The 12,410-nt window shown below is 42.7% G+C and overlaps 1 protein-coding gene across 1 annotated transcript in view; it reads left to right on the top strand.

Moving 5' to 3' along the window:
- The first annotated feature begins 10,209 nt into the window (after positions 1–10,209).
- Positions 10,210–12,410, top strand: part of LOC149975352 (solute carrier family 15 member 1-like) — a 74,328-nt gene continuing 72,127 nt past the window's right edge. Inside the window, exons 1-2 of the mRNA XM_090206949.1 lie at positions 10,210–10,479; positions 11,283–11,317. Of these exons, the coding sequence (XP_090063075.1) occupies positions 10,473–10,479; positions 11,283–11,317 (42 nt within the window). The 5' untranslated portion in view covers positions 10,210–10,472. The remainder of the gene's footprint in view (positions 10,480–11,282; positions 11,318–12,410) is intronic.

The following is a 12,410-nucleotide window of genomic DNA, read 5'->3' as shown; positions in this document are numbered from 1 at the left end:
GTCGCAAACCCAGGAGTAGGGTGACTCCCCTGGCGGTCGCGAACCCAGAAGTAGGGTGACTCCCCTAGTGGGTCGCGAACCCAGAAGTAGAGTGACTCCCCTAGTGGATCATGAACCCAGAAGTAGGGTGACACCCCTAGTGTCACAAACCCAGAAGTACGGTGACTTCCCTAGTGGGTCACGAACCCAGGAGTAGAGTGACTCCCCTAGTGGGTCGCGAACCCAGGAGTAGGGTTACTCCCCTAGTGGGTCGCGAACCCAGGAGTAGGGTGACTCCCCTAGTGGGTCACAAACCCAGGAGTAGCGTGACTCCCCTAGTGGGTCGCGAACCCAGGAGTAGGGTGACTCCCCTAGTGGGTCACGAACCCAGGAGTAGTTTAACTCCCCTAGTGGGTCGCGAACCCAGGAGTAGTGTTACTCCCCTAGTGGGTCGCGAACCCAGGAGTAGGGTGACTCCCCTAGTGGGTCACAAACCCAGGAGTAGAGTGACTCCCCTAGTGGGTCGCGAACCCAGGAGTAGGTTTACTCCCCTAGTGGGTCGCGAACCCAGGAGTAGGGTGACTCCCCTAGTGGGTCACAAACCCAGGAGGAGGGTGACTCCCCTAGTGGGTCACGAACCCAGAAGTAGTGTGACTCCCCTAGTGGGTTGCAAACCCAGGAGTAGGGTGACTCCCCTGGCGGTCGCGAACCCAGGAGTAGGGTTACTCCCCTAGTGGGTCGCGAACCCAGAAGTAGGGTGACACCCCTAGTGTCACAAACCCAGAAGTAGGGTGACTCCCCTAGTGGGTCACGAACCCAGGAGTAGAGTGACTCCCCTAGTGGGTCGCGAACCCAGGAGTAGGGTTACTCCCCTAGTGGGTCGCGAACCCAGGAGTAGGGTGACTCCCCTAGTGGGTCACAAACCCAGGAGGAGGGTGACTCCCCTAGTGGGTCACGAACCCAGGAGTAGAGTGACTCCCCTAGTGGGTCGCGAACCCAGGAGTAGGGTTACTCCCCTAGTGGGTCGCGAACCCAGGAGTAGGGTGACTCCCCTAGTGGGTCACGAACCCAGGAGTTGGGTGACTCCCCTAGTGGGTCACGAACTCAGGAGTAGCGTGACTCCCCTAGTGGGTCACAAACCCAGAAGTAGCGTGACTCCCCTAGTGGGTCACAAACCCAGGAGTAGCGTGACTCCCCTAGTTGGTCACGAACCCAGGAGTAGGGTGACTCCCCTAGTGGGTCACGAACCCAGGAGTAGTTTAACTCCCCTAGTGGGTCGCGAACCCAGGAGTAGTGTAACTCCCCTAGTGGGTCGCGAACCCAGGAGTAGGGTTAATATGCCCCACCAACATTTGACAACTATACAAAAAACTGTTGAAATAAAAATTGTTGAAATAAGTAAATCAATCAATGATGAGAGAGAATAGTTAAGTCAACTGATAACTGTGGAGTAGCAACAAGCTCTGAATGCCGTGAACCAAGAGGCTGCGAGTTCAAATCCCAGGTGAGGACATGTTGAATTTTAATTACTGTATAAATGAACATGCAGAATGCAAAGTGTGTCAAATATGTCAGTTTAAAACACTATGTTAAAATCACTGTGTGTGGGAGTATCCCTAACCTAAGAGCTGTGAATGGATCAGTGGTTCACCAATCAGGGCCTTGATGGGCTTGGCAGCAGTAACAAGGCTTGCTGTGTAATAAAATACACAGGAATGTTATTGGAATGGTTCCAGGAAATGGGTCTACAACATGAATATCTTGTTCTGAGAACATGGCACCATGTTCTGTGTATTTTTCATGTAACGTTGATGGAATATTCTCCTAACCATCAGAAAACTGGACGCAGGAATGTTCTTGAAATGTTCTCATGAAACGTGTCTAGAACGTTAATGTTCAGGACCGACCACAAAAATATGGAGTTTCTCCGCAATGCCAAACGCCTCAACTCTCAGGCAATCTAGATGGGCCCTGCTGTTAACACGGTTCAACTTCTCCCTCTCATACTGGCCGGGATCCAAGAATGTCAAGCCTGATACGCTGTCTTGCCATTATAGAGCCAAGGCGATTACCCCGGGGCCCGAGATCCTTCTCACTTCATGCCAGGCAACGGCACTCAGTTGTAATAACATGCAGAATGTATTTCAAAGTGTGCCAAATATATCCATGTTAAAACACTATGTTAAAATCACTGTGTGTGGGAGTATCCCTAACCTAAGAGCTGTGAATGGATCATTCAAATCAAATGTATTTATATAGCCCTTTTTACATCAGCTGATATCTCAAAGTGCTCTACAGAAACCCAACCTAAAACCCCTAACAGCAAGCAATGCAGGTGTAGAAGCACGGCGGCTAGGAAAAACTTCCTACAAAGGTCAAAACCTAGAAAGAAACCTAGAGAGGAACCAGGCTACGGGGGGCGGCCAGTCCTCTTCTGGCTGTGCCGGGTGGAGATTATAAACCTAGAGAGGAACCAGGCTATGTGGGGTGGCCAGTCCTCTTCTGGCTGTGCCGGGTGGAGATTATAACAGAACATGGCCAAGATGTTCAAATGTTCATAAATGACCAGCAGGGTCAGATAATAGTAATCACAGTGAACAGGTTCCATAGTCGCAGGCAGAACAGTTGAAACTGGAGCAGCAGCACGGCCAGGTGGACTGGGGACAACAAGGAGTCATCATGCCAGGTAGTCCTGAGGCATGGTCCTAGGGCTCAGGTCCTCCTCCTCCTCCTCCTCCTCCTCCTCCTCCTCTGAGAGAGAGAGAGAGAGAGAGAGAGAGAGAGAGAGAGAGAGAGAGAGAGAGAGAGAGCATACATAAATTCACACAGGACACCAGATAAGACAGGAGAAGTACTCAAGATATAACAGACTGACCCTAGCCCCCCGACACATAAACTACTGCAGCATAAATACGGGAGGCTGAGACAGGAGGGGTCAGGAGACACTGTGGCCCCATCCGATGATACCCCTGGACAGGGCCAAATAGGCAGGATATAACCCCACCCACTTTGCCAAAGCACAGCCCCCACACCACTTGAGGGATATCTTCAACCACCAACTTACCATCCTGAGACAAGGCCGAGTATAGCCCACAAAGATCTCTGCCACGGCACAACCCAAGGGGGGTGCGCCAACCCAGACAGGAAGACCACGTCAGTGACTCAATCCACTCAAGTGACGCACCCCTGCTAGGGACGGCATGGAAGAGCACCAGTAAGCCAGTGACTCAGCCCCTGTAATAGGGTTAGAGGCAGAGAATCCCAGTGGAGAGAAGGGAACCGGGCAGGCAGAGACAACAAGGGCGGTTCGTTGCTCCAGAGCCTTTCCGTTCACCTTCACACTCCTGGGCCAGACTACACTCAATCATATGACCTAGTGAAGAGATACGTCTTCAATAAAGACTTAAAGGTTGAGACCGAGTCTGCGTCTCTCACATGGGTAGGCAGACCATTCCATAAAAATGGAGCTCTATAGGAGAAAGCCCTGCCTCCAGCTGTTTGCTTAGAAATTCTAGAGACAATTAGGAGGCCTGCGTCTTGTGACCGTAGAGTACGTGTAGGTATGTACGGCAGGACCAAATCGGAAAGATAGGTAGGAGCAAGCCCATGTAATACTTTGTAGGTCAGCAGTAAAACCTTGGAATCAGCCCTTGCCTTAACAGGAAGCCATTGTAGAGAGGCTAGTCAGGATTCTAGCAGCCGTATTTAGCACAAACTGAAGTAGCCAGAAAGTAGAGCATCGCAGTAGTCTAACCTAGAAGTAACAAAAGCATCATTTTTGGACAGAAAATTTCAGATTTTTGCAATGTTTCGTAAATGGAAAAAAGCTGTCCTTGAAACAGTCTTGATATGTTCGTCAAAAGAGAGATCAGGGTCCAGAGTAACGCCAAGGTCCTTCACAGTTTTATTTGAGACGACTGTACAACCATCAAGATTAATTGTCAGATTCAACAGAAGATCTCTTTGTTCCTTGGGACCTAGAACAAGCATCTCTGTTTTTTCCGAGTTTAAAAGTAGAACGTTTGCAGCCATCCACTTCCTTTTGTCTGAAACACAGGCTTCTAGCGAGGGCAATTTTGGGGCTTCACCATGTTTCATTGAAATGTACAGCTGTGTGTCATCTGCATAGCAGTGAAAGTTAAAATTATGTTTTCGAATGACATCCCCAAGAGGTAAAATATATAGTGAAAACAATAGTGGTCCTAAAACGGAACCTTGAGGAACACCGAAATTTACATTTGATTTGTCAGAGGACAAACCATTCACAGAGACAAACTAACATTAATGGAATGCTCTCCTAACTTTAACACCAAAACATACTAAAAAGGTTCTTTAGAAGGTTTTTGTTAACATAAATAGAACGTTCCTCTAACTAATGGAAAACTGGACCCTCAAACAATAGGGTATCTACCGGTAACATTATGAAAACGTTCTCTCTCCATATAATTGTTAGCTGGGTAGCTGCCCTGCTCTATTGCAACACAATTTATGGGCCTGTTGATTAGGATCTATTCATTATTATTTCAAACCCTGGCTGAGCTAAGAGATAGTGCCTTATATGATGTTCAGGGATCTGTGGCGTATAGGGTTACAGAGGGTAGGAGAGGATATGTGACGTTGGGACTGAAAGCAGGCAGCTGAGTCTAACGAAACGTCTCTCTCTACCGTGTAAAATAACTTACCTGACCCCCCCCCCCCCCCCCTCAACGCAACACATCATTGGTGGGGGCTTGTTTGCGTTCTGTGTGTCTCATTCAATGAGACGGGGAAGGCGACAAACACCATGGTTCATCTGTGAGTGACTGTCTAATTCACTGTTTATTCATTCCGTTTGATCTAGTGGTTGAGAGAAATCTGCTGGATTTAATATACAAAATGCGTGTTTTGAGAGAGAGGGAAAAAAGGGAGAACTTTTTTAATACTGTTGACATTAGTTAGATTGATGAAGAAAGTAATGTGCTATTGTTGTTAACTTGGCATAGAGTCTTAATGCATTGCTCTTTGAACCAAGATAATACTACCTGGTTACGAGGAACGTGTTGGTTTATCACTAATTCCCTGAGGCACGTGAGGGTTGTCTGCCAAGGGGCTGATTAGCTGTGACCACGTCACTCAACAGGTATCATCAGATGATCTGCTGCTTTTCATTCTACTGAATAGTGATGTCAGGGGTTATATACTGTACTAGTCTATCTCTGGTTAAATAGTGAAGTCAGGGGTTATATACTGTACTAGTCTATCTCTGGTTAAATAGTGAAGTCAGGGGTTATATACTGTACATTACTGTACTAGTCTATCTCTGGTTAAATAGTGATGTCAGGGGTTATATACTGTACTAGTCTCTCTCTGGTTAAATAGTGAAGTCAGGGGTTATATACTGTACTAGTCTATCTCTGGTTAAATAGTGATGTCGGGGGTTATATACTGTACATTACTGTACTAGTCTATCTCTGGTTAAATAGTGTAGTCAGGGGTTATATACTGTACATTACTGTACTAGTCTATCTCTGGTTAAATAGTGATGTCGGGGGTTATATACTGTACATTACTGTACTAGTCTATCTCTGGTTAAATAGTGTAGTCAGGGGTTATATACTGTACATTACTGTACTAGTCTATCTCTGGTTAAATAGTGATGTCGGGGGTTATATACTGTACATTACTGTACTAGTCTATCTCTGGTTAAATAGTGTAGTCAGGGGTTATATACTGTACATTACTGTACTAGTCTATCTCTGGTTAAATAGTGATGTCGGGGGTTATATACTGTACATTACTGTACTAGTCTATCTCTGGTTAAATAGTGTAGTCAGGGGTTATATACTGTACATTACTGTACTAGTCTATCTCTGGTTAAATAGTGATGTCAGGGGTTATATATTGTACTAGTCTATCTCTGGTTAAATAGTGAAGTCAGGGGTTATATACTGTACTAGTCTATCTCTGGTTAAATAGTGTAGTCAGGGGTTATATACTGTACATTACTGTACTAGTCTATCTCTGGTTAAATAGTGAAGTCAGGGGTTATATACTGTACTAGTCTATCTCTGGTTAAATAGTGTAGTCAGGGGTTATATACTGTACATTACTGTACTAGTCTATCTCTGGTTAAATAGTGAAGTCAGGGGTTATATACTGTACTAGTCTATCTCTGGTTAAATAGTGAAGTCAGGGGTTATATACTGTACTAGTCTATCTCTGGTTAAATAGTGTAGTCAGGGATTATATACTGTACATTACTGTACTAGTCTATCTCTGGTTAAATAGTGAAGTCAGGGGTTATATACTGTACATTACTGTACTAGTCTATCTCTGGTTAAATAGTGAAGTCAGGGGTTATATATTGTACATTACTGTACTAGTCTATCTCTGGTTAAATAGTGAAGTCAGGGGTTATATACTGTACTAGTCAGGGGTTATATACTGTACTAGTCTATCTCTGGTTAAATAGTGTAGTCAGGGGTTATATACTGTACATTACTGTACTAGTCTATCTCTGGTTAAATAGTGAAGTCAGGGGTTATATACTGTAAATTACTGTACTAGTCTATCTCTGGTTAAATAGTGTAGTCAGGGGTTATATACTGTACTAGTCTATCTCTGGTTAAATAGTGAAGTCGGGGGTTATATACTGTACTAGTCTATCTCTGGTTAAAAAGTGAAGTCAGGGGTTATATACTGTACTAGTCTATCTCTGGTTAAATAGTGATGTCAGGGGTTATATACTGTACATTACTGTACTAGTCTCTCTCTGGTTAAATAGTGAAGTCAGGGGTTATATACTGTACTAGTCTATCTCTGGTTAAATAGTGTAGTCAGGGGTTATATACTGTACATTACTGTACTAGTCTATCTCTGGTTAAATAGTGTAGTCAGGGGTTATATACTGTACTAGTCTATCTCTGGTTAAATAGTGAAGTCAGGGGTTATATACTGTACTAGTCTATCTCTGGTTAAATAGTGTAGTCAGGGGTTATATACTGTACATTACTGTACTAGTCTATCTCTGGTTAAATAGTGAAGTCAGGGGTTATATACTGTACTAGTCTATCTCTGGTTAAATAGTGTAGTCAGGGGTTATATACTGTACATTACTGTACTAGTCTATCTCTGGTTAAATAGTGAAGTCAGGGGTTATATATTGTACTAGTCTATCTCTGGTTAAATAGTGAAGTCAGGGGTTATATACTGTACTAGTCAGGGGTTATATACTGTACTAGTCTATCTCTGGTTAAATAGTGTAGTCAGGGGTTATATACTGTACATTACTGTACTAGTCTATCTCTGGTTAAATAGTGAAGTCAGGGGTTATATACTGTACTAGTCTATCTCTGGTTAAATAGTGATGTCAGGGGTTATATACTGTACATTACTGTACTAGTCTATCTCTTGTTAAATAGTGTAGTCAGGGGTTATATACTGTACTAGTATATCTCTGGTTAAATAGTGTAGTCAGGGGTTATATATTGTACTAGTCTATCTCTGGTTAAATAGTGAAGTCAGGGGTTATATACTGTACTAGTCTATCTCTGGTTAAATAGTGATGTCAGGGGTTATATACTGTACATTACTGTACTAGTCTCTCTCTGGTTAAATAGTGAAGTCAGGGGTTATATACTGTACTAGTCTATCTCTGGTTAAATAGTGATGTCAGGGGTTATATACTGTACATTACTGTACTAGTCTCTCTCTGGTTAAATAGTGAAGTCGGGGGTTATATACTGTACTAGTCTATCTCTGGTTAAATAGTGATGTCAGGGGTTATATACTGTACTAGTCTATCTCTGGTTAAATAGTGAAGTCAGGGGTTATATACTGTACTAGTCTATCTCTGGTTAAATAGTGTAGTCAGGGGTTATATACTGTACATTACTGTACTAGTCTATCTCTGGTTAAATAGTGAAGTCAGGGGTTATATACTGTACTAGTCTATCTCTGGTTAAAAAGTGAAGTCAGGGGTTATATACTGTACTAGTCTATCTCTGGTTAAATAGTGATGTCAGGGGTGATATGCTGAACATTACTGTACTAGTCTATCTCTGGTTAAATAGTGAAGTCAGGGGTTATATACTGTACTAGTCTATCTCTGGTTAAATAGTGATGTCAGGGGTTATATATTGTACATTCCTGTACTAGTCTATCTCTGGTGTCCCTCATAGTCTATCTCTATGTCCCTCATAGTCAGTTAAAGCCCTAGATCCTGTCTGATAATATCTTAGAGAGGATACAGTATAGTCATTAAAAGCCCTAGATCCTGTCTGATAATATCTTAGAGAGGATACAGTATAGTCATTTAAAGCCCTAGATCCTGTCTGATAATATCTTAGAGAGGATACAGTATAGTCAGTTAAAGCCCTAGATCCTGTCTGATAATATCTTAGAGAGGATACAGTATAGTCATTAAAAGCCCTAGATCCTGTCTGATAATATCTTAGAGAGGATACAGTATAGTCATTTAAAGCACTAGATCCTGTCTGATAATATCTTAGAGAGGATACAGTATAGTCATTTAAAGCTCTAGATCCTGTCTGATAATATCTTAGAGAGGATACAGTATAGTCAGTTAAAGCCCTAGATCCTGTCTGATAATATCTTAGAGAGGATACAGTTTAGTCATTTAAAGCCCTAGATCCTGTCTGATAATATCTTAGAGAGGATATAGTTTAGTCATTTAAAGCCCTATATCCTGTCTGATAATATCTCAGAGAATTCAGTACACACCCCTTAAGGTAGTCCTTTATCACATCTCTCTCTATATATATCCTCTCTATCTCTTTCTCTCTCTCCCCCTCTCTCTCTCTCTCTCTTTCTCTCTCGCCTCTCTCTGTCTGTCTATCTCTCTGTCTCTCTCTTTCTCCCTCTCTCTCTCTCTCACTCTCTCTCGCCTCTCTCTCTCACCTCTCTCTGTCTCTGTCTATCTCTCTGTCAATTAAATTATTTTCAATTCAAGGGGCTTTATTGGCATGGGAATCATGTGTTTACATTGCCAAAGCAAGTGAGGTAGATAATATATAAAGTGAATATATAAAGTGAAATAAATAATAAAAATTAACAGTAAACATTACACATACAGAAGTTTCAAAACAATAAAGACAATCCAAATGTCATATTATATATATATATATATACAGTGTTTTAACAATGTACAAATGGTTAAAGGACACAAGATAAAATAAATAAGCATAAATATGGGTTGTATTTACAATGGTGTTTGTTCTTCACTGGTTGCCCTTTTCTCGTGGCAACAGGTCACAAATCTTGCTGCTGTGATGACACACTGTGGAATTTCACCCAGTAGATATGGGAGTTTTTCAAAATTGGATTTGGTTTCGAAGTCTTTGTGTATCTGTGTAATCTGAGGGAAATATGTCTCTCTACTATGGTCATACATTGGGCAGGAGGTTAGGAAGTGCAGCTCAGTTTCCACATCATTTTGTGGGCAGTGAGCACATAGCCTGTCTTCTCTTGAGAGCCATGTCTGCCTACGGCGGCCTTTCTCAATAGCAAGGCAATGCTCACTGAGTCTGTACATAGTCAAAGCTTTCCTTAATTTTGGGTCAGTCACAGTGGTCAGGTATTCTGCCGCTGTGTACTCTCTGTTTAGGGCCAAATAGCATTCTAGTTTGCTCTGTTTTTTTGTTCATTCTTTCCAATGTGTCAAGTAATTATCTTTTTGTTTTCTCATGATTTGGTTGGGTCTAATTGTGCTGCTGTCCTGGGGCTCTGTAGGGTGTGTTTGTGTTTGTTTGGGTCTCTCTCTCTCTCTGTCTATCCTATCTCTCTGTATCTCTCTCTCTCTCCGTCTGTCCCCTCTCTCTCTCTCTCTCTCTCTCTCTCTCTCTCTCTCTCTCTCTGTCTGTCCCCACTCTCTCTCTCTGTCTGTCCCCTCTCTCTCTCTCGCCTCTCTCTGTCTCTGTCTATCTCTCTGTCTCTATCTCTCTCTCTGTCTATCCTATCGCTCTGTATCTCTCTCTCTGTACCCTCTCTCTCTCTCTCTCGCCTCTCTCTGTCTCTCCTTCAAATTTTATTATACATTTCTCTATACTCTATTCCTCTATACTATCTCTCTTTGTATGAGAGGACCCTCATCATTCTCCCTGAGTCATACAGTAATTATTGACGGGCAGCTTATTCTGTTCAATATAGTTCTGTACCTGTATCTCTGCCTCCTGACTCCCGCCCCCATATTTGACCTGTCCCACCTCTCCTCTGGTGTTGTGGCACAAGGCACCATAAAGACAGGGCACAGTCCAGTGGGAGGTGCATTGTGGGAGGTGAGGGCTCTGCTGGGGGACAGGTTCTATACCAGTCCAGTGGGAGGTGCATTGTGGGGGAGGTGAGGGCTCTGCTGGGGGACAGGTTACAAAAGCCCCGTGCAGAGTCTTCCTCGGGATCAGAGGGAGATACTTCCTGATATACTAACCATTTATACTCCATATACCTTGTGAAGGATATTAAACAGAGAGAGGACTAGGAGTCTTCTCAACTCAGCCATGACAGGTGGGTGAGAGGAGAATACTGGATACAACTCCATCCTCTCCCAGGGGATCACAGCATCTTTGGGAATATTTCTAAATGTTTCTTTCAGAATTTAATGTAGACAATATAACCAGGACAAACATGAAATGCATTCAGTCCCGAATGAATTAGCTATTTATAATAATTGACTTGGCAAAAAAAGACAAATATTTGTTAACTATTAATTCTATTAATTAATGCTAATTATATTTTGCTGTACTGAAGAATGATAATTTTGGATCGTTTAATCATTAGGTGTTTGGTCAATTTGCGTGATTGAATTTTACCACATTCATTTTGTATTATTTCCATTTATAGGATTCATACAATACATTATATATATATAATGAACTCCCTAAACCATTTATAGGATTCATACAATACATTTTTTTAATTTTTTTTTTATTTAACCTTTATTTAACCAGGCAAGTCAGTTAAGAACAAATTCTTATTTTCAATGACGGCCTGGGAACAGTGGGTTAACTGCCTGTTCAGGGGCAGAACGACAGATTTGTACCTTGTCAGCTCGGGGGTTTGAACTCGCAACCTTCCGGTTACTAGTCCAACACTCTAACCACTAGGCTACCCTGCCGCCCCAATATATATATAATGAACTCCCTAAACCATTTCCTTGAATGTGAGCAGCCATTGCTGTATTGGTATATGATGAGGTGGAATCCACCTTTAAACAAAGGTATCTACCAACCACACTCTTCGTTGGCGTTCTGTGTAACACTGAACCGTCATCATGATTGTGTCATGAACTCTTTATTGTTCCCTGACAGACAAAGACATCGATGTGAAGAAGCCCAAAAGAAAGGTAAGAACCAGACACCCACGCCTTTCATGCCACCTCTCTTTCTCTCCTTCTTTCCCTGGGTTGTTTATCTTTTCTCATCAACTTGCAGTTTCACTCAAAGCTGTCTTTAAGAAAATATCTGATGTAAGTACCAACATGCATGATTATAAGGTCCAGTTTTACGTGTATTCTCACTGTCTATCATTCTGTTATCCCTCCTCTATTCCCTCTTCTATTCCCTCCTCTATTCCCTCCTCTATTCCCTCCTCTATTCCCTCCTCTATTCCCTCCTCTATTCCCTCCTCTATTCCCTCCTCTATTCCCTCCTCTATTCTATTATAAGGTCCAGTTTTATGTGTATTCTCACTGTCTATCATTCTGTTATCCCTCCTCTATTCCCTCCTCTATTCCCTCCTCTATTCCCTACTCTATTTCCTCATCTATTCACTCCTCTATTCCCTCCTCTATTCCCTCCTCTATTCCCTCCTCTATTCCCTCCTCTATTCCCTACTCTATTTCCTCATCTATTCACTCCTCTATTCCCTCCTCTATTCCCTCCTCTATTCACTCCTCTATTCCCTCCTCTATTCACTCCTCTATTCCCTCCTCTATTCCCTCCTCTATTCCCTCATCTATTCACTCCTCTATTCCCTCCTCTATTCCCTACTCTATTCCCTCATCTATTCACTCCTCTATTCCCTCCTCTATTCCCTCCTCTATTCCCTACTCTATTCCCTCCTCTATTCCCTACTCTATTCCCTCATCTATTCACTCCTCTATTCCCTCCTCTATTCCCTCCTCTATTCCCTACTCTATTCCCTCCTCTATTCCCTCCTCTATTCCCTCATCTATTCACTCCTCTATTCCCTCCTCTATTCCCTCCTCTATTCCCTACTCTATTCACTCCTCTATTCCCTACTCTATTCCCTACTCTATTCCCTCATCTATTCACTCCTCTATTCCATCCTCTATTCACTCTTCTATTCCCTACTCTATTCACTCCTCTATTCCCTACTCTGTATTCTCACTGTCTATCATTCTGTTATCACTATTCATCGCAAGTGCAGGTTATAGCTCCAACAGTACAGTAATACCTAACAATATGCTTGTGTTT

This window comes from Oncorhynchus mykiss, chromosome 18, assembly GCF_057628025.1.
Source record: "Oncorhynchus mykiss isolate SJ-2025 chromosome 18, ASM5762802v1, whole genome shotgun sequence".
NCBI classification, from domain to species: Eukaryota; Metazoa; Chordata; class Actinopteri; order Salmoniformes; family Salmonidae; genus Oncorhynchus; species Oncorhynchus mykiss.
This window is presented reverse-complemented; position numbering and strand designations above follow the sequence as displayed.